General features: G+C 45.3%; 1 protein-coding gene across 5 annotated transcripts in view; it reads left to right on the forward strand.

Annotated features, from left to right (window-relative positions):
- The window catches only part of TTC7A (tetratricopeptide repeat domain 7A), a 291,532-nt gene that overhangs the window by 180,555 nt on the left and 85,948 nt on the right, over positions 1-25,029 (forward strand). For all 5 annotated transcript variants that reach the window (XM_053312732.1, XM_053312747.1, XM_053312738.1 and 2 more), the window contains one exon: positions 21,562-21,678. In XM_053312732.1, the coding sequence (XP_053168707.1) occupies positions 21,562-21,678 (117 nt within the window). The remainder of the gene's footprint in view (positions 1-21,561; positions 21,679-25,029) is intronic.

Genomic DNA, 25,029 nt, shown 5'->3' on the forward strand with positions numbered 1-25,029 from the left:
TTTGGCTGCTTCGAGAACATGATGCCGCATTTATCTCTGACAAGGTTTCACTGCTGAGATAAATAAGAGTCGTAAGACAGCAGCTATAAAAAGCTAGGACTCCTTCCTTGCTACACTGCCTGACAAGGGGGATAATTGTTTGTTGTAAATGGGAAAGCCAGAGGAGGCCTCACAAGGGCATCAGCAAGGCTGCAAGCATTAATTGATCAAACTGTGTCACTAATAAACTAAAACTCCAATCACAGAGGAAAATTTTCTCTCTCTATTAATTGCTGAGGCTGGGAATAGTGGCTGACATAACAGAGCAAGGATGCACCGGTGGAGTGAGAGAGCAGCTTAACAGTAATAGTAGTTGTTGTAGTAATCTTATTACAGTCACAGACCAGAAGCAGCTTAACAGAACTTCCCAACTAACTGCACCAGTGCAGCAGGGAAGCAGCAATTTTTGACACCCTTCCCTTCCTCAGGAAGTCCTCTGTGCCACCCGAAAATATGTCGCATAGGGTTGCCATATTCTGGCTCTCCCAAACTGGGTGCCAAATTTGCATATTATGTTAATTGGCTGGAAAATAATTTCTGAGTCGAATCGTGACTGCACGTTTTGCTCCATAACTCCGCTTCTTCAAGGGCTAGAGCTTAACATTCCCCCCCCCCCCCGCTTTTCCTTTTTTAATGAAAGCTGAGATCTGGGAGAATCTGGGTTGGCTAAGCAAACTGGATGAGATGCTTAAAATCCGGGTGAAACCCAGAATTTCGGGGGACATCGCAACTTTACTGTTGCAAAACCCTGGGGAACATATTTTCAGTGACACAGAGGGCTTCCTGGGGAAGGAGGTGGGTGTCAAAAATTGCCAGTGCATCCAGTCCAGCACTGTGCTCATGTAGCACTGCTGAGTTCCGAATTAAGGCTGCCCCATCCTGTGAGTCACCATTACTTTGAATAGGGTGGTAAAGGGGAAACACTGTTTCCTTTTAGCTATATTGATTGAGAATGTTTTTGGGAAACGGTTTTGCATAACATGATGATTTTCACTGATCTCTCCTTCCCTCTGAAGCCCACTGTGTGGCATGCAAATATGTCCCTGAGGGTTGCAGCAACTTTGAGGGACCTATTTTCATGCCACAGAATGGGCTTCAGGGAAGGGGAGATGGACAAAAATTGCCCCTTCATCCAGCTCGTTCATCCAGCTCGTGAGGAAGCATAGCCTTATTCAGAAACCCTGCACTGCTGCACAAGCACAGCACTAGACTGGACGTTGGCCATTGTACTTAATAACTGGCCTTGCTGTTAGCCTAGATACAAGTTTCCATTCACGCTCCTGGCAGATTGCCTTTATAATCAAGGAAGGAAGGGAAACAGCCCACCTTGATTTCTCTATGAATGATTTTGTTGGATGTTGCTTCAGATTTTCAGTACCACAAAGTTGTCCTTGTTCGTTTATTCAGACCATACATTAAATGAACAGTTTCTTGTGTGGCATTATAAAGTAGGGCTTATTTTAGAAAACAAGGTGAAAAGAGCAGATTTGTTTATATCACATCCTGCCTGGCATATAGGTTGAAAGAGCTTGAAAAGGCTAGGAAGGACATCCAAAAATCTCTAATTAATCTGAAACTTGGTTCCAGCTTCACCTTTCAAGGCATCTTGTCCCCCAAAGAAAACCGAGAGTCAACACTACTTTGAAAGGGGTGGTTAAAGGGGAATATTGATTCCTTTTAGCTATATTTACTAAGAATGGTTTGGAGAAAAGATTTTCCATAGGATAGCCTCATGCAATAGAAGGCTCCTGCACTTTTAATACTCAGTAGAAGAGAAAATTTCCACCAGGGCACTTTCCAGATTAAACTCTACAACAGTTTCACTACAGATCTGTGAAGTGTGCTTCCGTACCTCCTGTGTTGTGACACCGCAGTCACTGTGCTGACTGCAAGATGCCATTTACATTTCCGATGCCTTATTTCAGACTTTATCTTTGCATTATAGTGCTACAATGTTACAAGTCCATTGCTGGATCAGGCCCAAGGCCCATCTAGTCCAGCATCCTGTTTCACACAGTGGCCCACCAGATGCCACTGGAAAGCCCACAGGCAGGAGCTGAGGGCATGCCCTCTCTCCTGCTGTTACTCCCCTGCAATTGGTACTCAGAGGCATCCAAACCCCTCTTAAAGCCATCCAGGTTGTTGGCTGTTACCACATCTTGTGGCAGAGAATTCCACAAGTTGATTATGCATTGTCTGAAAAAGTACCTCCATTCGTTGGTCTTAAATTTCCCGGCAATCAATTTCATAGAATTTCTCTCTATCCACTTTCTCCACACCTGCATGGTTTTATAAACCTCTATTATGTCTCCCCACAGTCGTTCTTTTTCTAAACTTAATAGCCCCAGGTGTTGTAGCCTTGCCTCATAAGAAAGGTGCTCAAGGCCCCTGATCATCTGGGTTGCCCTCTTCTGCACCTTTTCCAGTTCTACAATGTCCTTCTTTAGGTATGGTGACCAGAATTGTATGCAGTACTCTGTGTGGCCACACCATAGTTTTGTATAAGGGCATTATAATATTAGCCGTTTTATTTCAGTCCCCTTCCTAATGATTCCAAGCATGGAATTGGCCTTTTTCACAGCTGCCGCACATTGAGTCGAAACTTTCAACAAGCTGTCCACCACCACCCCAAGATCCCTCTCCTGGTCAGTCACCGACAGCTCAGATCCCATCAGCATATACTTGAAGTTGGAGGTTTTCATCCCAGTGTGCATCACTTTACACTTGCCAGAGTGTCACTGCCTCAGTCTAGAGAGGACCAGCTCTCCTCTCCAATGGGAAGGGGGGACCCATTCGTATTTGCTGACTATTTTGATGCTGCCAAGAAGAAAGCAATGCATTATACTTCATGGAATGTGAAGGAAGCCACAGCTTTGCTTTTTTACATCTTACCAAAGCAAATAAAAGAGGTATTTGATATTTATTGAAAGTAAATAGTTTGTGTTCCATGTCAGTATAAGCAAAGAAGGAACTGAACACAAGCCAAGAGGGCAAAGAAGAGAAATGTGCCAGCTTTGAATTTCTCTAATAAGATTTCAAGGCACACAAATATTCTGGAGTGCAGCTGGGAAGACGACTGCTATGTATAGAACTTCTACAGAGAGGGAGAGAGAAATCGGAATCAAATGTACAGTTAATGAAAAAGAAGAGTAAGTGTAGATAATGAGAGGGTACTAGAATACCTCACAATAAAAGAATGTGATAAAATAGAAAATTTAGAGAGCAATAAAAATTGGCTAGCAGCATGAAGAAAAGCAATTATCCACATTCAGTGCTAAAAATCCATCCCTGCTAACAGTGTCTTTTATTTAAAAATCACAGTTGCATGCACACACACACACACACACACACACACCCCTTCCTCCTGTGATCTCAGGCAATATAATAGTCAAAGGACCAAACTAGACATCCAAAGCAACCACATATATGCTTTTTTAAAAAAAAGACTCTTGTGGCACCATAAAGACGAACATGTCTATTTTAGCGTGAACTTTCATAGTCTAGAGGTCATTTCATGACATGCAACTGGTGCATCTTGTGCCATAGCTCAGTGGTAGGACACCTGCTTGAATGCAGAAGGTCCCAGGTTCAATTCCTGGCATCTCCAGATAGGGCTGGGAAAGAATCTTGCCTGATTCCTTGGAGAACTGCTGCTAGTCAGTGTAGACTATGCACTAAATGCACCGATGGTCTGGCTAGGCATCTTCCTATGTTCCTATCTGATGAAGTGGCTAGTCCACCCAATCTTACGATAAAATAAATGTATTGGTCTTTAAGGTGCCACAGGTCTCTTTCTATGTTTGTTTTTGAAGCAGACTAACATAGCTAACTCTCTGGAACTGTTTGTTAAATATGTCCTTGCCCCATTTGCCTATCAGCAAGAGGATTTACATTTTATACCAAAAGTAGCTGCTGGGGAGGAGAATGAACCCACCCACCCACTCTCACACACACACATATACATTTCCTTGCCCAGCTCCACCACTCTTAAGTATTTTTTCTCTAGTCTAACTACCATCTCATGTATTTGGGCCTACTTAGATGGAGATTCCACAATTATTATGGTGTCTGAATCTGATGTGTTCAGCAACTCCTCTTATGTGTTTGGGCTGGATCAGTTCCAGATTGTGCATCCCAAGGATGCGGACAAGCTGCTTGGAACAGTGAGACCTACCACATGTACTCTTGACCCTTGTCCAACGTGGCTTATTCTGTCTGGCAGAGAGGTTGTAGGAGGCCTGGTAGAAATCATAAATGCTTCTCTGAGGGAGGGCAGGATACCCCCTTGTCTTAAAGAGGCAATCATTAGACCTCTGTGGGGATGAACCAGGGGTCATCCCATGAAATTGATTGCCACAAAATTTACAAACAGAAGTACTTTTTAACACAATGCATAATCAACTTGTGGAATTCTCTGCCACAAGATGTGGTGACAGCCAACAACCTGGATGGCTTTAAGAGGGGTTTGGATAACTTCATGAAGGAGAGGTCTATCAACGGCTACTAGTTGGAGGGCTATAGACCACCTCCAGCCTCAAAGGCAGGATGCCTCTGAATACCAATTGCAGGAGAGTAACAGCAGGAGAGAGGGCATGCCCTCACCTCCTGCCTGTAGGCTTCCAGCGGCATCTGGTGGGCTTCCTACTAGTCAGAGGGCTGTAGGCCAGCCTCAAAGGCAGGATGCCTCTGAGTACCAGTTGCAGGGGAGCAACAGCAGGAGAGAGGGCATGCCCTCACCTCCTGCCTGTAGGCTTCCAGTGGCATCTGGTGGGCCACTGTGTGAAACAGGATGATGGACTAGATGGGCCTTGGGCCTGATCCAGCAGGGCTGTTCTTATGTTCTCTTATGAAGAAGCCTGTATTGGATACCTCAAAGTTAAGCAATTATAGGCCTGTCTCCAACTTTCCATGGCTGGGCAAGGTCATTTAGAGAGTGGTGTCCTCCCAGCTCCAGACAGTCTTGGAGGAAACTGATTTTGGACCCATTTCACACTGGCTTTCGGGCAGGCTATGAGGTGGAGACTGCCTTGTTCAGCCTGATGGATGATCTCCAATTGAGAATCGACAGAGGAAGTGTGACTCTGTTGGTCCTCTTGGATCTCAGTGGCTTTCAGATCAGATTCATTTATTTACAGTCAACGACCAAATAAACACTACAGCAAAAAACAATACAATAACATAAGGGTGGCTTTCGATACTATTGACCATAGTATCCTTCTGGATCATCTGAGAGTGATGTGGGTGGGAAACATTGTTATACAGAGGTTCTGCTCCTACCTCTTGGATAGATTCCAGATGGTGTCACTTAGAGACTGTTTCTCTTCAAAATGTGAGCTTGTGTATGGTGTCCCTCAGGGCTCCAAACTGTCTCCAATGCTTTTTAACTTCTACATGAAACCGCTGGGAGAGATCATCAGGAGATTTGGTACGGGGTATTATCAGTATGCTGATGACACCTAGATCTATTTCTCCATGTCAACATCATAAGGAGAAGGGATAACCTCCCTAAATGCCTGCCTGAAGGCAGTAATGGGCTGGATGAGGGATAATAAACTGAGACTGAATCCAGAGAAGATGGAAGTGCTTATTGTGCAATGTCGGAACTCTAGAGATGATTTTGATCTGCCTGTTCTAGATGGGTTCACACTTCCCCAAATGGAACAGGTATGCAGTCTGAGTGTGCTTCTGGATCCACACCTCTCCCTGGTATCTCAGGTTGAGGAGGTGGTCAGAGGTGCTTTCTATTAGCTTCAGCTGATACGCCAGCTGCATCCATTTCTTGAGATGAATGACCTTAGAACAGTACATAAGCTGGTAACCTCCAGACTTGACTTCTGCAATGCGCTCTATGTGGGACCGCCTTGTATGTAGTCTGGAAACTCCAGTTGGTACAGAATGCAGCGGCCAGGTTTGTCTCTGGGTCATCTTGGAGAGACCACATTACTCTTGTGTTGAAATAGTTACACTGGCTGCCAATAGGTTTCTGGACAAAATACAAGATGCTGGTTATAACCGATAAAGCTCTAAACAGCTTAGGCTGTTTGTATGTAAGAGGACGACTTCTTCATTATGACCTCATCGCCCATTGAGATCATCCGGAGAGGTTTGTCTCCAGTTGCCACTGGCTCATCTGTTGGCCACATGGGGACAGACCTTTTCTATTGCTGCCCTGAGACTGTGGAATGTGCTCTCTATTGAATTACAAGCCTCCCCATCTCTGACAACTTTTAAAAAGCTCCTGAAGACATACCTCTTCACCCAAGCTTTTTAATCTGACTTTGGTTTTAAATTGTTTTAAGTTTTTTATTTTCTGTTTTTTAACCTGTTTTATATTGCTGTAAACCACCCAGAAATGAAAGTTTGGGTTGGTGTACAAATTTGATAGATAAATAAATACATACATACATACCAGAAGTTTTCTCCACAGAAGGAAAACTGCTCAAGGCAGCTGAGTGCAGCAAGGTAAGAGCTCTATTTTATAGGTGAACACGACAAGCATCCCCCACACACAGTGGCTCCAAATGCCTAGTGTGTTCTGAAGACTTGGCCACTGGAAAGAGGTGGCCCTTTCATGAGGCAGGGTAAGGCAGCTGCCTCAGGCACCAGATTAATGAGGCGCCACCAGGGTGGCAAGATGCCCCCGGCCACTGCCATCAGAGCAGCTCTTGGGGACTGAACTGATCCTTGCAAGCTTTGCAAGGAATGCCTCTTCTCACATCCCTTGCAAAGCTTGCCCGAAGCATAAAGAGGGAAGAAGATGTTGCTGACAACCTTTCCTCCTCCTCCTCCTCCTCCTCCTCCTCCTCCTCCTCCTCCTCTTTCTATACTTTAAAAGGCGGGGGGGAGAGTAAAGCACTGAAAATCTAAAAAGGAACGCAAGGTTGATAACAACACAACAGCTACTGGAGGGGGCAAACACTGTGCTGGGGCTGGATAGGGAGAATAGCTCTCCCCCGGTCAAATATGAGAGTCACCACTTTAAAAGGGGCCTCTTTGCTCATGTAACACCTCCTCCCCACTCCCGTGCCACTTTCAAAGCTTGCAGGGGTTGGTTTTTATTAGGGGGCTGGCCCCCACCGGGGTTGTGGGGCAAGGTAGTATTTAGCAGCTCACTCCAGGCACCTCAATGTGTTGGGCAGGGCCACCTCTGCCACTGGAGAAGCAAGGGATTCATTTAAATAAGGAAGTGATTCTGCCTCCAATGCTATTTCTGGCTGTTGGAGTCATCAAGCAAATGTCATACATATATTGCCTGCAGAATTCCCATGTACATATGATACGTATCGTATGGATGTTAATTGTTCGCTAGGAGTGACATCTGGGGGGAAAGTATACGCTACATGTAAATACATGTAAAGAAGCTGCAACCTTCTTTGTCCTTCATGAAAAGCAGACTGCAATTAGGAGTGGCAAGAGGGAAGGAGAAACTTAATCCTCTCCCACCTGCCCTTGTTCAGCCCCAAATCCTCCACCAGGTTGCTTCTCCCTCCATGAAGCCTTTCAGGGAGGGAAGCAGAATGGAGACAGTTTTAAGGGGGGAATGAACAGTGAGGAAAGGGTTAAGCACTGCCTGCCTGCCACATTTCTGCTCAGGATTGCAGCCTCCTGAAGCTTCCTTTCATTATGTAAAAACAAAACACATTGGGCTAGGTCACCTGCAATTGTGTGCAATATGTAATTTGTCTTGAAGCCAGACCTTAATTTTTAATGGGGGTTTTGTTGTTGTTTTGCCAGTTTGATGAATTTTTGTTGGCACTCAGGCCTGTGTTTGGCTATGATAAGTCTACCTCCAAAGATTTAGGAGTGTTCGTTCATAGTTAAAAGGTCAAATGGAAATTAATTTGGTGCAAAGACTGTCATGCCAGTTCACAGAGCAAGGCCTTACCCCAGAAGTTCCTATCAGTGGCATGTAGCCAGATAAGAAAAAAGGATATTATTGTCCACACCTTTGCTAGCCAACAATGATGAAGAACCTTGGAACAGTACCATGGCAGTCTCTAACAAAGAAACTTTATTCTTTATGTGCAGATCTTCCGTCTCCATAATATACTCTCTACGTGCCCCAGACTGACAAAGTAACATTGAGCTCTTTTTTTCAGTACAGCCTAAACCATTCACACGGCATTAGGGTGAACAGGGAATGGGGCGTTCAGCCTCTAAATCATCAAAACTCCAGTCAAATGGCTGTTCCTAATTTTAAACGGGTTTCTAATTAATATTGTCATTGAGATGGAGGGCTGGGGACAGTCAGTGGCTGACATCCAGACTAACAAAGCACCATTGCAATGAGAGAAGCACCAGTGTGGCACCAGTGCTTTCAAAGAGTTCCAGACTATCCATGTGCTAGTGCATGTGAGAGAGATAAAGATTTTATTAGGGTCATTGACCAGTGCATATTTACTAAAACAAATAATAATATAACAATCCTTTGTATGTGGGAATTTCAGTGACCTCCCCTTGCTCCGGAAGCCCCCTTTGTCACCCAAAAAATATGTCCCCGTGGTCTGTTTAACCCTCAGGGACATAGGCACAAAGTACTTCCAGGCGAAGGGGAGAGTTTTGAAATTTTCTGCCCCACTGCATGAGTAGTGGAACCGAATTAGTTGAATTCTTCAGGAGCATTGGTGCTTCTCCTCAGTCTTTATTAGTCTGGATGTCAGCCAGTTTAAAAGTTTTTTATAGATGTCAATTTAATTAATTGGGTGTTAAGCAATGTCAGGTGTTTTTGAGGCACCTGTTTCTCCATCAAGCCTGCAACCCTATGCACACTTAGCTGGGAGTAAGCCCACAGAACATGGTGAGACTTACTATTGAGTGAACATACATAGAGTTGCTCTGGCAAAAGATCCAGTCAGTTTGAAAATGCAGGTGCTTATTATAGACACAGTTGTATCCTGCCTTTCCTCCAAGGAGCTCAGGGCAACTTATGTGGAGTTACCCCATTTGTCAATCCTATGAAGTAGGTTAGGCTGAGAAAGTAACTGGCCTGTGGTCACCTAGTAAGATTCCTCCCTGAGCAAGGAGTTGAACTTGTCTCTCTTTGGTCTTCAGTATAATGCACAGGTTCTCAACAGTTTTTGCCCCTTACATCTGGAAATCTAAGCATGAAACTGTAGCCCTATTCAGTCATTACGCTGTTCGTGTGTCTGTTCACATGTTCATGTTTTTGTGTAAATAACTATACCTACATTCATTTAAAAAGTGAATCTGTGTATAGGCCTCCTCAAATGCAGGATAGAGATAGGAAATGTGCAACTATATCAGCATCGTTACACTATATGAGCATCATTGAATATAATGTGTGAATAACTGTACAAGGTCACAGAACTGGACATGACTCCAACAAGACCTCTCAAAAGCCAGAATAAGTTTTCCTGTGATTAAGGGATAATGTCCTATATCTCATCAAACCTGGTGTCCTTCTAGACTGGCTGGCTGAGGCCCACTGTGTTTCAATGGTTCTGTTCCTATCTCGATGTTCAGCTTCAGAAGGTGGTGATGGGGAACTGTAGTTTCAAAGAGCTCTGTTTGGTCTTTCATGTTGCTTAACATCTACATGAAACCACTGGGTGAGTTCCTCTGGATATTTGGAATGCAGTGTCATCAGCACGCTGTTGACACCCAGTGCTACTTCTCTTTTTAATCTTATCCAGACAATGCTGTAGAAATGCTGAACCACAGCATGGGCTCGATAATGGACTTGGGATGTCCTTTGGATCCGTAAGGGACTGCATGAGGTCCAATAATCTGAAGCCCAATCTTGTGAGGACAGAAGTACTTATGAGAGAGGTTCTTGAAGGGGCAGGGGAAGAAGCCTCAAAAAACTTACCTCCCCCGCTAACGATCTCTGTTGCTTTGCTGGGCAGGTGGATTGCCCACCCAGATGATTGCCAGCTGCTGCTGGGAGGCCCCTGAAACTCCTATAATGCACCGCATGTGTGATGACCAGGAGCTCCACAGTCTCCCTGCAGACAATCAAATTAGTTCTTCTAGTAAGAACTAATCAGCATACTTTCTCTGTCTCTACAGCTGGACTAAATTTGGTGCAAATCAAGGTCCACAAGTTAGATTTCTTGCGCCTCAAATATTCAGGTGTCCACCATCTTGGATCAAGGTGGATGTCATCATTACAAACTGCACCATTGAGGCATCCCTGTGTGTCGCTCACTACAGCTGTGCCCAATTTGGTTCAAATTTGGTTAGTCAATCCTCAAGTTAGTGCACCTCCGCCTCAAAAGTTTATGCATCCACCATCTTGAATCGGTGTGGATGACATCGTCACAAACTATGCCATTGAGGTGTCCGTGTGTGTCACTCACTGCAATTGTACCCAATTTGGTTCAAATAGGTTAAGCAGTCCACAAATTAGCCTGTTTGCACCTCAGATGTTCACATGGCCACCATCTTGAATTGGAGTAGATGACATCATCACACACCACACCATTTGGGCACCCCTATGTGTCCCTACAGCTGTAGCAAATTTGGTTCAAATCAGTTAAGCGGTTCACAAGTTAGCCCACTTGCGGTCCAAACATTTACGCGTCCTCCATCTTGGATCAGGGTGGATTACGTCATCACAAACTACGCCGTTGAGGTGTCCCTATGTGTCCCTACAACTCTACGCGATTTGGTTCATATTGGTCCTGGCACTGCGAAATTGATGGGTGGGGGGATACACACAGATGGATGGACACACACATGCACACACAGAGAATACCCGGTGATCTCATAAGCCTACTGGAAAGTAGGCTAAAATTGTCACCACATGTAGATAGAATCAGCTTTCTGTGTTTGATAGTAGCAACATCCTTCTGTACCAGAGTTATATCTTGCAGATCTTCCATGGAGTTGTGCCATCGTTAGGCCATTAAAAAAAAAAAACAAATCTCTAAATCCTAGTGATACTGAGAACAATGATCCTTTACTAAATATCTTCTGTCATTTTAATTTGCAAATCCATTTTGACTTAACTTATATTTCTTCCTTCTAAATTTTCTTCTAAATTTGCATGACATAATTTAGAAAGGACTTTCTTTCTAGCCTCAGATGCTAACCTGTTAAATTTCATTCCCCCTGCCCTCTAAAATGTTATATTTATTGGACAATAAAATGTTGAATATTGACAAGAGGGGCGTTCACTTCATTCATTCATTCATTCATTCATTCATTCATTCATTTGATTTCTATACTGCTCTTCCAAAAATGGCCCGGTCTACACAGAGAAATAATAAAGAAATAAGATGGATCCCTGTCCCCAAAGGGCTCACAATCTAAAAAATTATATTGAGCTACTATCTGATCATAAGATTTTATCTTGTTTCCAGTTTCCTAGTTCATCTACTTTCCCAGCACTTTTTGTTGCCATAAATCAAAAATACCTAGCTATGTAAATTAAATGTTTCATCGTTCATTAAGTGCATCATCGTTCATTATTGAGGCAACTGGAGATATCCAGTTGGGATATCTCTCAAAGTAGTGAGAGTTATTTTGATCTTACATATATCCCATGCGGTCAATAATGAATTAATCACGTTGTCAGTTGAATAATATTATTTCCTCTTGAATTTAATGGGCAAGATCCAGACTAGTCAGGCATGACTAAGCACTCCTGAAATCAATGAGACAGGTTAGTCATGATTAGCTTATCCCGTGAATTTTATTTTCATGATGAGCTTAGTCTGGATGTTGCCCACTTTTCCTTTTCTAAAGGGCAAAATACATCTGCTGCTTACAGATAGGTGCCCTTTCTGCGTACAAGTGTATAGACATCCATGGGCGTAACTACTATTGGGCAAGGGGGGGCAGTTGTCTTGGGGCCTGCTGCCTCGAGGCCCCCCCGAGACATGTCACATGACTCCCCATTGCCCGCATCCAGCCCAGTAATTTTTTTTAAAAAAAACTTTTCCCCTCCACGCCCCCCCCCCAGCAGCGGGAATCTCTCTCCCAGAGCAGGGCCTGCCCTGCCGTTTGGCCCCGGCCGCGTCTCTTCGCAACTGCAAGGCGCGCACCTGCACAGTGGAAAGAGCATCATAGTGATCAGTCATCACAGCAACGCTCTTTCCACTGCTCAGGTGCACACTTTGCAGTTGCAAAGAGACACGGCCAGGGCCGAACGGCAGGGCAGGCCCTGCTCTGGGAGAGAGATTGCCGCTGCCAGGGGGTGAGCCAGGAATAGTCCTTCTCCCCCCACTCCCGGAAGCGGCAATGGAGAGTCATGTGCATCACTCTGGGATCCCCCTGCATTGCTCTGGGAGTGAGGCTGGTGGGATGGGGGGAGAAGGACTACTCCTGGTGATCCCACAACAGTAGCAAAGGCAGCGGTAGCCACTTCAGAAGGAAGAACACACCCTCCTCTTCAGCACCTTATTTCCCCCTTTATTTTCTCCCTTATTATTGTTGTTGTTGTTGTTGTTGTTGTTATTTTGCTTCGGATGAGCTTGCAAGCGTGAAAGCACAGCCTAGGCCACTGCTTGGCTGTGTGTGTGTATATGTTCAGAGCAAGGAAAGAGTAAAGCTGTAGTTGCAACAGTCTCTGCTCTTCTCCCGCCTCTCTCGCAGCAGGATCTGAAGTGGGGGATGGGATGGGAAGGATGGGACGGTCTTGAAACTGAAGTCACTCCTGCTTTTTGGAAGGCTGGGGTTATAGTGGAAGAGGAGGAGGAGGAGAGAGAGGGTAGCAGCGTATTTCCTGTTCTGAATTCTTGCTCCCTGCTATGTCTTTTTGCTGATAAAATAAAGGTATCAAAGGGGCGATTCTCACGACCAAGAAAAATCAGGCTAGGAGAGCCTAGCCCGATTTTTGTTGGTCATAAGAACCACCGGGCTCGCAGCTGAGCCCAGTGGTTCTTGAGCGGGTAACCCGCTCGAGAAACCCTGCTAAAAAGCAGGTTTGCAGAGCGAGCGCTCCAGCAAATCTGCTTTTTATGCTCGTGAGTAGCCATGGCGTGGCTTCACGCCGCACCTACTCACGAGTAGACCCCCGGCTCGGGGGTCTCCCCAGTATGCCCTGCGCACTCGCGCAGGGCATACTGGGGCTTGTGGGGGCCGCATGCCCCCCGCTTCCCCCACCCCCCGCTGGCTCCGTCACGGGGCCAGCAATTGTGTGGACGGCCGATCTGGCTGCCCCGGGCTCCCTGCCCGCTCGTGAGACCCGCCTCAAGGTATATCACTATATATTGTGAAAAGTGTGTGTGTGTGTGTGTGTGTGTGTGTGTATGTATTCAATGAAATGTATTTCCAGACAGCATACTTATTTTGAAATAGCTGACTTAAATCCTTGAGGGCTTGGGGTGTGCGGAGGCCCTGGACTTTTTTTGGGGGGGGGTGGATTTTACAATCTCATCTCTGGGCCCACTCCAACCTTGCTATGCCCCTGCAGACCTCTGTACACTCATACAACATAATGTCTGGACTGGGCTGTGGTAGCGGACAAAATAAGGAAGAGTGCAGTGGCTTGGACAGGAAGAGGAGGGTGGCTTGTTTACCATCAGCCCCGCCCCACCCGTACAAGCCACTCCTGCTCTGAGCTGAAATCTATCATTTTCACTACTAGTTGGAAGGATCCATTTCCTGTGGAAGTTTTGTCTTCTGCTTTGAACCACTCTTCAGCTGCTGAGTGACAATTTCATTATCCCTGTGGAATGATGCTGTCATGGCAGGACATGGGTGGAAGGAGGCAATCTTTCAGGGAACCAAATTCAATCTGACAGAAGGCTGTCTGTGCCTGAAATACATTCCATTTTAAGCCCGGATGTGTAGGATTTTTTTAAAATGGCATTTATAACTTAGTCCTGGTTGCTGCCCTACCTCCTGCAGTGCAGCTAGGGCCTTGCGTGGCAACAGCATTCTGGCCAAGGCCTCGCTTGTCCTGAAAAACCTTTACAACATCTAACAGCTTCTTGTCAAAGCTTTCAGTTGATGCTGCATTGAGCTAGCACGAAGGGCTTCAGGGCCACTCCAGGGGCTCCAGAATGCAGCACCAGCACTAGCAGTGGCTGTAAGCCTCTGACACCGCATCTCCTAAGCCCTTGGAGAAGGCGAAGAAAAGTAGAAGAGACAAGCATTTCAGAGAATTGCAAGCAAAACAGTCTAATATGCACCTGAGGATCACAGGTTTATATTTATTTATATGTCTATCAAATTTGTATACCGCTCCAAACTTCCTTCTCAGGGCGGCTTACGACAACATAAAACAAGTTAAAACACAAAAGGAAAAACCTTAAAACAGTGTAAAATCTCCATTAATTTAAAAAGCTTGGATGAAAATAGAAGTCTTTAGGGACTTTTAAAATATTGTCAGAGATGGGGAGGCTCTTATCTCAGCAGGGAGTGCATTCCAGAGTCTCGGGGCAGCAACAGAAAAGGCCCATCCCTGTGTGGCCACCAGACAAGCTGGTGGCAGCTGCAGATGGATGTCTCCAGATGATCTCAATGGGTGATGCAGCTCATGTTAACATGAGACCAACTGGATGTGACACAGAAGTTCCATGATCAGATCTCCTGAATGTTTTTTTTCTTTATCGTTACTATACAGTGACAGTGGAGGATGCAAATTTTGATCAAAGCACCAGTACTGGGGGGTGGGGAGGAGTTTAATAAGGCTGCGCATCACGTCAGAACAATCCAGTTGAATTCAATACAGTCCCTATCAAAGGATTTTTTTTATTGGAAATGATTCCTGTGAAAAGTATCCCTGATATCAATCATCAATTAGATGCAATGTTACATCATGTCGTCATTGCACTGAATATTATCGGAGGGTGGGGGCTTTCTTTCTTTTAGATCTGGCTGTTCCCGAAGAAATTGGCTGTCCAGAAGGAAGCCACAGTAGAGACGTTTCAAATTACCACCTTTCCCTCCACTGTTCCACCCTAGAATGCACCAGGGCAGGAAGAAACAACATGATCTTGCGTCCTTTTCCTGGTGCATTGTCAGGGGGAATCTGGTCGTCAACTACAATTTCTGGACAACCAGTTTCTTAGGGAACAGCTGGATATGCAAGAAATGTAAGCCACACACCCCACTTCAAGCCCAATGCACAGACACACCCTCAAGCTGCTGCTATAATCAAAACTGGAAGTTGAGGATGCATCTGCTTTTAGTAAAAGGGGCGGGGGAGTGCATTATGGGTCTTCTGCATTACTTCCATTTTGACCCTGAGTTATATTTTTCAAGAATAATGCAATAAGAAAGAAGATTTAAGAGAGGCTTTGTGAAAGCAGCAAGTTTTGAAGTGTGAAATATGATAATTGACACTGTGTAAGTGTTCCTGTCTAAGCTGCAAGAGAATATTGACAAATACAAAATAGACATGGGGGCATATCAGGGTAGCTGAATTACACAAGAATGTCAAACACAAATCCCACCTTTTCCGGGGAAGCTTTGGCACAACCCCCCTAGTACCCATACCTTAACTTTGAGTCCAAGTATGTGAACATGAAATAATTGCATATTCTTCCCCTGCTTACTCCTGCTTGCCTCTCCTTCCTCTGTTGTCTCCGTCAGTTGTGAACCCTTCAAAGCAGAGACCTGTCCTCTCATCTGTTGTGAAGCATCATGTACATGGATGGTGCTGGAAAACAGCACCAACAACATCATCATCATCAAATAAAAGTCTTGTTTATATATACCAGGGGTTTCCAACCTTAGGTCCTCAGACATTTTTGGACTACAACTTTGACCATTGTGTCTGAGGATTATGGGAATTGTAATTTAGTAACATCCAGGAATGCAGACAGAGGGAAAGCTTGAGGAGCAACTCCCCACTTAAAAGTTTCTGGGGATGAGAAAAGCTACTTTTGGGAGCGAAATGGGGACTTTTAGGTTTGGTGGAGGGAGTTCAGTAAAATGAAGGGGGGAACTCCTCAAATGCTATGGGGGCATAACATCTGGGGACCCAAAGTTGGGAACACCTGGAATATGCAAAGAAATAGAAGCAAACAGAGTAGAAGACTATGATCAGTGCTCCATAGTATGCCCCAGTTGCCAAAAGATGAGTCATTTGGACTATTTCTTTGGGTGCTGTTTATGAGATTGGCACACAGGGTATAGGGATTGTTGTGTGCAGTGGTGTTGCAATTTTTTTACCACTGCTGGTAATGCCATTTTTACTGCCTAAAGGGTGGCAGATTGGGAAACTATCCTTACAGGAATTAGCCAGTGGGCAGTGTGACTTTAGCGTAAGTTTATTGATTTGATGCCCATGTCAGTGCAGAGGAAGGAACCATTGGCTATTATTTCATTGAGCACCAATGAAGTGGTGAAGGAGAGCTGGTCTTGTGGTAGCAAGCATGAATTGTCCCCCTTGCTAAGCAGGGTCAACCCTGGTTTGCATTGAATGGGAGACTACATGTATGAACACTATAAGGTATTCCCCTTAGTGGATGGGGTTGCTCTGGGAAGAGCATCTGCATACAGTGGTCCCTCTACTTACGAAATTAATCCGTTCCGAATGCACATTTGTAAGTCGAAAAGTTCGTAAGTCGAAAAGCGGTTTCCCATAGGAATGCATTGGGAACGGATTAATGCGTTCCGGAGCCTAGAAAAAAGACCCAGACCCCCAGTAAGGCTTGCAAACTGCACAGGAACATTTCTTTTCAAGAATAAACAGGCAGTAAACAGGCAGGCAAGTCAAGGAAACCGCATGTAAAATTCGTAAGTCGAGGAAACCCCATCTAAAAATTTGTAAGTAGAAAAAACCGCATCTAAAACCGGATCTAAAACTGCCGTTTGTAACTCGAAAAATACTTATGTTGAGTAGTTCGTAAGTCGAGGGACCACTGTACTTTTTAGAAGGTTCCAAGTTCCCTCGCTAGCATCTCCAAGATAGGGCTAAGAGAGACCGCTGCCTACAACTTTGGAAAAGCTACTGCCAGTCTGTATAGACAATACTGAGCTAGATGGACTCATGATATGACTTGGTAGAAGGAAGCTTCCTATATTCCTGTGAAGCATGTGATAAAGTTAGCAGGAAGCTGGTGAATTTTGAAGCTGGTGAATTTTTTAAATTACAATTTCCATCACAGGACTTCAATGGGGATGCATGGGTACTAAGAGTGCGGGTAAGCCCCAGCCCAGTGGCAGTCAGTGTGACCTGGCAGCAAACTCCTGAAGAACACTCAGTGCAAGGATCTTGTGCTAGCTAGCTCCACTCAGTTGGGAGCCTGCACTCCAGTCTAGTATTGCCTGGGTGCACAGGCTGCGCTTGTGTAATCAGTGCCACATCTCCTGCTGTTAAACCTCTTCTTCAGCTTATATACGTAGCACAAATCCATCCGCGATTGTTGCGTAAGGGCAATGTTGACACAAGCAAAGTAAACTAAGACCACAAGAGATTCCTCAACTTTGAGCATCTGCACAACTATGTGACCTTGCATGTGTTGATTGCACTCGTGCATTATTTGGGATGTCAGCCAGTATTCTAAGTGAGGTCTCACCCGGGCAGAGTACAGTGGAACCAGTATTTCTAAATTATTCATTCATTCATTCGATTTTTATACCGCCCTTCCAAAATTATCCCTCCTCACCTTCCGCTCTCCGAGGAAACAATTTCATGTAATTATAATTAAGAGTGAGTACACTTTATTCCAGAACCCTCAAAAAAAACCACAGAAAACATTGAATGAAGTCCGTCCCAGAAACAGGGAATTAAAAATCCAAAAGGTGTTCGTTAACGAGCATGCTATTCAAGCTCTGCTAGGGTTCTTGCTGGGAAAGGTTGAAGGAAAGAGAAGATGACAACCAGCAGCAAGGAGGACAGACTCAATTATGCCAGCAATGAATGCACCACTGAGAGACCTTAAAGGCTAAGTTGAAGACAGATCATCCTGGAGATCATCTATGTGGTCGCTAAGAGTCAACACCGACTTTACTGCACTTAATCAATCAATCAACCTATTTCAAGATTTCACCCAAACAAACAAAAACACGCAATGAAAGAATCATGAGAATCAGTCATATACATATTCATAAACGTTCCGCATCACACATTATTCTGTATTCAGGGTGAGGGGATGTGCGTATTTGCTTCCACATCACACATAGGGCATTTCTACTTGACAGGTTGAACTGGATCCTAGTTTACAGCTGACAAAGCTAACATTCATGCAGAAACCTCCGGGATCCTATGCTTGTAACATTTGATTTATGGTAGTGACATTCTGCTAGCATTTACAAAACTTCTCTAGATTCATTATAGCAGTTGGCAAAATGAACAATTTTGGTGTTTACTCATCCAAGATCTTGAAGCTGTGGTTTGTTCTGTCTCTGTTCCTCCACTTAAACAGCTTTTATATCAGAATCTCTGCCTGCACTGAGTGATCAAGCAGGCACTTTCTATACTTTGAACAGCTTCAGAATTCATGATAAGCAGTAATGAGTGGATACAGTAGTGCGTCAACATTTTGCACCTCTAGAGGACACATACATGCACATCTGAACCCTGTGCATACCTCCCATACAAGTTCCCTGTGCATACCTCCCATAATGAAAATACAAAGGATGTTCTTTGACCATCCAAAATTACTGAGATACAATCCTGGATTCTGGTTTACTGTTAATTTCAATCACTGGAGGATTGCACTGAAGTCTTGCTATTAGTTTAACCAGTACAACATGTGGGTTACCCACTGAGCACAGTTCATCCTGCTAGACCAATTAAATGTATTTATTAACATTGTTTACAAAGATAACATCACCACTGGTGAGCCTTCCAGAGCAAGACCTTCTCCACTGGTCAAGGGAGAAGCCATAGCTGAGCAGCAAAATACATGCAGAAAATCCCAGTTTCTCTTAAAGTCCCTAGAATCTCCAAATAAATCTTAGAAAGACTAGGGCAGAATATGCTGAGATCCATGGGAACACATGGAAGCTGCCTTATACTTAGTAGACCATTGGTCCATCTATATTGTCTACACAGACTGGCAGCGGCTTCTCCAAGGTTACAGGCAGGAGTCTCTCTCAGCCCTATCTTGGACATGCCAGGGAGGAAACTTGGAACCTTCTGCATGCAAGCATGCAGATGCTCTTTCCAGAATGTCCCCATCCCCTAAGGAGAATATCTTACAGTGCTCACATGTAGTATCCCTTTCAAATGCAAACCAGGGTGGGCCATGCTTGGCAATGGGACAATTCATGCTTGCTACCACAAGACGAGCTCCGATCTTGGATCTCTACTCTCTGGTCTACTCCCAATTTTGGCATATGCTCCTTGAGACTGGAAGTAGGGTATGTGTGCATTCCTGAAGCTCTGTCTGCTCCATTAAACCTCTGGTTCAGCCTGATGTATGAAGCCTCCCTATATTTATACCCTTTTTCTTGAGTGAGTATGTATGTATGTATTTATTTATTTAACTTCTATACCGCCCAAACTTTCGTCTCTGGGCGATTAACATAAAAACAATTAAAACACATATAAAAGTTAAAACAATGCAACAATTTAAAAACAGCCATAAAATTAAAAACAGACAGTTTTAAAAAGCTGGGAAAGCTTGGGTGAAAAGATGAGTTTTCAGGTGTTTTTTAAAAATTGCCAGAGATGGGGAGGATCGTATCTCAGCAGGGAACGCATTCCACAATCTCAGGGCAGTGACCGAGAGGGCCCATCTCTGTGTAGCCACCAAACGAGTTGGTGGTAGCTGGAGACGGACCTCCTCCGATGACCTCAATGAGCGGTGTGGGTCATAGTGAAGAAGATGATCTCTTAAATACCCGGGGCCTAAGCTGTTTATGGCTTTATAAGTTATAACTAGCACTTTGTATTTTGCCCCAGAGGAGGAGAAATAAACAATTTCTCCTCCTTCAGCAATAGCAATTAATCAATTGTATTTGGAAGAAAGAGGTCATCTCCTTTTTGAATAAGTTTGCAAATAGAAACTTCTAGAAGTTCCTGGAAGAAGCTGGAACTAGTCATCTTTTATCATGAGCTTAGTCTTTATAAATTAATTAGAACCATTCTGCTATAAAGTACTCTTCCTGGACAGCATCTTGTTATCTTCACAACATCTGGCAAAGGCTATCTTGTCTCTAAGGATATGGATTTCTTTCATGAAATGGCTCTTTTAAAAATATTTTATTCTACTGAAAAGGCTCTCTAGATGAACCAAGATTCATGCCTTTTCAAGCAGATTGACAGTGTGTAGAAATCTAGGTACATGTCTTAGACTAACTCCCGCCTCCAGCGGCCAGGCCGGGCTTTGCCACCGCCACCTCCTCCCGCTCACCCGTGACAGCCTGGCCACTGCAACGACCAATCCTCCTGGGTGCACCTCAGCCTATCAGGTGCCTTGGCTGCCCAGCCAATCAGCTGGGCACCAGGACACACATTCTAAAGGCACACCCAGGAGGATTAAATATATAGATTTGTGGAAAATAAGAATTATTATAAACATAAGCCGACCCCGCACAGAGCATTTGTGTGCTCTCTGGGGCCGGCTACCTCTCTCCCCCACACCCGCCGTTGCCGTTGCTGCTCCTTGCTGGTCTCTGCGGCCGGCATCCTCTCCCCCACCCTCTTGCCCAGGCCCACCGTCGGCAGAGGCCCGTGGCTCTGCCCGGGCCCGCCGCCGCCACCTCGCCTCACCCCACCCGGTCAGGCCCGCCGCCTCGGCACTATGGCCGCCCACTGCCTGGCCCGCCGCCGCTGTTCTCCTGGGTGCGCCTTACCCAATCAGGCGCCCCCGCAGCCCAGCCAATCAGCTGGGCTGCCGGGATGCATGTTCGAAAGGCACACCCAGGAGAATTAAATATATAGATGATCATTCACTTTGAGACACTCATTATCTAGAAACATTCTTTGAAATACATGCTTCATCACCAAAATAGACATAGATCCTTCCATTCAGAAAGTGCATTGACGTGTATCTATCAATTAAAAGCTTAAGACCCATGTCATTCAATGTAAGTCCGGAAGACAATTGACATCACAGCTTCCTCTGTTTTGTGCCTATTTTGGATCTTCCTATGTGGGTGCTAAAATAAGGTATTGAATCTGTAAACAATGCAATAGATTCTGTTGAACTCTTGAAAGAGAACTACCTACGTGAATATATTTGAACATTGCATGTTCACCTAACAATGCTTTCCCATGGTGAATATAAACAGATTGTGATGATGATGAGAGGCAGAGAAGAGCTCCCATGGATTTGCCTATTTAGGGTATACAGTAGTCTCTAGTCTTTGCGCCTAATGGCCTGTTGATTTTAATGACACACTATCCACAGGCCCCAATCCAGATGCAGCAAGTTGCACATAAACCTTCTTTTAATCAGTGGGGCAAGTTAGAGTTGTTTAGTTTCCAGAAATTTTGAAGATATGGGGGGAAAACTTTGGGCAGGATCTAAACTTAAGTTAGTCATGACTAAGCACCATAGAAGTAAACAAGACAAGTTAGTCACTGGGGGACATATATGAACATATATGCAATACAGTATATACTTTCTTATCTAAATTTACATTACCTCTTTAACAGTAGAATATCTGCTAAAACCAAGTGGTGGTTTTGTTTCTTTCTTTTTCATTCTGCAGTTTACTCTTCACCAAAGTAAAGTTGGAATTGGTACATATAGGACCGGAAGAGGCATTAGTGACCTGTAGACACATGTTGCATCAGTGGCAGACGCTGTATACTTTTTCACAGAACAGGTGAGTGTTCCTTGACAAGGAGTTGCATTTCATGTTAACAGAGGTGGTAAACCTGTTGTCTGGGCTGTACCACTTCTGGTTGGAGCTCACATGATTTGTAGGAGCTCATGTATTTGAATGCTGTTTCATACCAAAAAAGGTTCCCAGCACACAGAAAAAATTAATAGAGAGAAGGCTAGGATAGGCTAGCTTTCATAAGCCCTATTCGGACATTAAGGTCATTCACACAACCACTGCAACCGGGGAAGTGGGGTGGAGGTAGTGTCACACCTACCTTCCCACACACGACCGCCTGCTTCTTCTCAGTGGGTGCCCACTGGCCCACCTTACAATTGCCCTGCGGCGAGTGGCACAACAATCTGGAGGCCAGGGAAGTTAAGCCGGCTTCCAGCAATCCCACAATGCACCCTGTGAGCAGCACGGTTCATTGTGAAAACTCTTAGAGGCTGGGCCACTCCTTCCCCAGCCTCTATTGTTTTAATGGCTGTCAGCAGCCCAAAAGGCGCTGATATATTTTAGAAGTGAACCTGAGTACCAGCCCCCTGAAATGCAGGGTACAGCTAGGAAGTAGACTGCTGTACCTGCAATTAGCATAACATGTGTATAATTGTATGTGCATGCAGATCTGTACTTGTTTGCACTGTACACAAATTGTATGCGCATCAGACACAATGAGGTGAGTCTCACAATCAGTGAGACTCGCCGGGAAGAGGTTTGCGGGGAGAGCAGGCTTAGCCGACTCTCCCCACAGACAAGCAAGCAGGAAGCCCTGAGTGGCCGGATCGGCCACCCACACCACTGCCGGCTCCATTATGGCGCATGCGCGGTGGCACATAATCGCGTTATGGTGAGTGCGCAGGGCATCCTGGAGAGACCCCCAGCTGGGTGTCTCCTCATGTGTTGCCATGGCATGGAGCTGTGCCATGGCAACACACGAACAAAAAACCCGGGTTAGCGGAGCGCTCGCTCCACTAACCTGGGCTAAGGGGAGGGGGAATTAGCAGGGTTTGCTGCCGGGAGCTGCGCGGCCCCGTTGTAGCACACGGCCGCCAAAAAGCAGGCTAGGCTCTCTCCTTAGCCCGCTTTTTGGCAGTCATGAGAATCGCCTCAATACGTGAATAGGGCTATACAGGTAGTACATTGCCCTAGTAGGTACCCATCAGCCCATACAGAATGGCTGGTGGCTCTCAGTCTTTTTCAGTGTAGAAGGCAGACAAGCCACCAGCTCCTGCTAATTCCTTGAAAGCCCGTCAGCCAGCTGCTCTGAGGCGATGACAGCAGAGATGGTACCATCATCAGTGTCACCATTGTTACTGTCACTGCTGCTCCCCATCCCTAATGGGGGATAGAAGATTCAAAGACTAGGAGCGAGTCCAAGGTCAGCTGTTCAGCAGCAGCCCTGACAGATCGAGAGGCAGCAAATCCTGGCATGCTGCAGCCTGGCTACAACGCTTCTCAGATGGGTGTCTGGAGACACCGGAGGAGGAGCAGCAATCTCTAGGCTGGTGTCCTGTTCCCTCCGCAAGGCCAGATATTTGGCTGTACACCCACTCACCACTGAGACTGCTCCCAGATGGTCAGATGTGGACTCTGAGAGTAGGCATTTACAGAGCACTGGAGCGACCAGTTTTTGGGTAATCCTGGAAAGTTACCAGACTGGAACATGGCTGTTTGGTACAAGGTATCAAGATAGCCAGGAGAAGACAGGACTTAAATGGTAGCCAGCAGACACTGCCCTCCGCCCTTCCTCTGGTTCCTCAGCACCTAGCCCCAGTTGCAGGGGAGTAACAGCAGGAGAGAGGGCATGCCTACGGTGTTGTAGTTCCAGCTGAACTTGGTGCTGTCACCTTTCTCTGGGTTCTGGTGGGGATGAGAGTGTCTCTCCGTTAGAAGGAGGTTCTGAGGTCAGTGCTTCCCTAGTACCCCTTGGGTCAAAGGGTTTGGATCTAGGTTTAATGCAGGTTAATGGTGTTAGTGTGATTGTGTGAACACCCAAAATGAATCTGGGATTTCCACCTTGTTGTGGGTACACGCAATCATGCTAATGTTGTTAACCCACATTAAAACTAGATTCAAACTATTGTGTGAACCAGGCCCCAGTCTTGCTCTGCAGGAAACATGGACACACACACACGGTAGGTCTTATCCTGGACCTTCAAGAAACCTGGAACTAGCCTTGCTTCCAGGTAATCAAGCAAGGGGGGAAGTGTGTGTGTGTGTGTGTGTGTGTGGTGTGTGTGTTTTCTTTAAGGCCAGAAAATGTTAGCATAGGTATATTTGGGCCAGGAGGTTAGTAAACATTTTTGTGGGCTAACAACTTTTGTGGATGAAGTTTGCAAGGCTTACTGAGCAAGAGCAGCACTTTTGAGGTTAAAGGTCATCTCTGGCGATTTATTAACAACAACAACAAAAGGACTGCAAAAAAGTTTAGCATCTAAGGTTACAATTCTGCACCCACTTAAATGCTTGTAAATCCTATAGAGGTCAATGAGATTTACAAGCATGTGTAAGTGGGTCCAGGATCCCTGCCTAAAGCTATATATAGGTGCCGGGTAAGAGGCCTAAGATCTGTAGAAACAACTAGGCATCCAGCAGCAAGCATACTGAGTGGTGTTACTTTATACTAGTTGGAAACAAGGAGGTAGTCTCATGTAACCAGCCAACTCCAAAAGAACCGGAGCCTGGCAATTAATGCTGGCTGCATCCAAGCTTTGTATGTAGAACAGCAAGTTCAGAATCCTAGCTCTGAAAGGGACAATCTGCCCCACTCCTGGAGGCAGGACTGCCATCCCATCATCACCACCCCATCTCACATGCGATAATGCCTTTGCATTATCGTTGGTAATGGTTGTTGTTACCTATACTATAGCCATGCAGATTGGAAATCAAGGCTGTACTACACATTAGAGCTAATGTGAAATCACCTCTAAATGAAATCTCCTCTAAGAAACAGGCGGATTTATCAGGTACTTTGCTAAGGCCCTGCTCTGTGTGCTACACTATGCAGTACAGCAAGTGAACATATGGGACAAGGTATTTTCTGCGGTGGCCCCATTGTGGAATGCCCTACCCATGGCGGAATGCCCTACCAAAGAATGTTTGCCTAGCCCAGAGTTCTCAAACTGGGTTCCCAGGTGTTGGACTACAACTCCCATCATCCTCAGCCACAGTGGCCAAACTGACACCAGTTTGGCCACTGTGGCTGGGGATGATGGGAGTTGTAGTCCAACACCTGGGAACCCAGTTTGAGAACTCTGGGCTAGGCAAACATTCTTTGTGCACGAACCGGTCCAGAGGCCATTCTAAAGGCCTCTGAACCAGTTCAAAGGTGGCACCGACTCAAAGGTTCGA

Source organism: Hemicordylus capensis, chromosome 1 (genome assembly GCF_027244095.1).
Source record: "Hemicordylus capensis ecotype Gifberg chromosome 1, rHemCap1.1.pri, whole genome shotgun sequence".
NCBI classification, from domain to species: Eukaryota; Metazoa; Chordata; class Lepidosauria; order Squamata; family Cordylidae; genus Hemicordylus; species Hemicordylus capensis.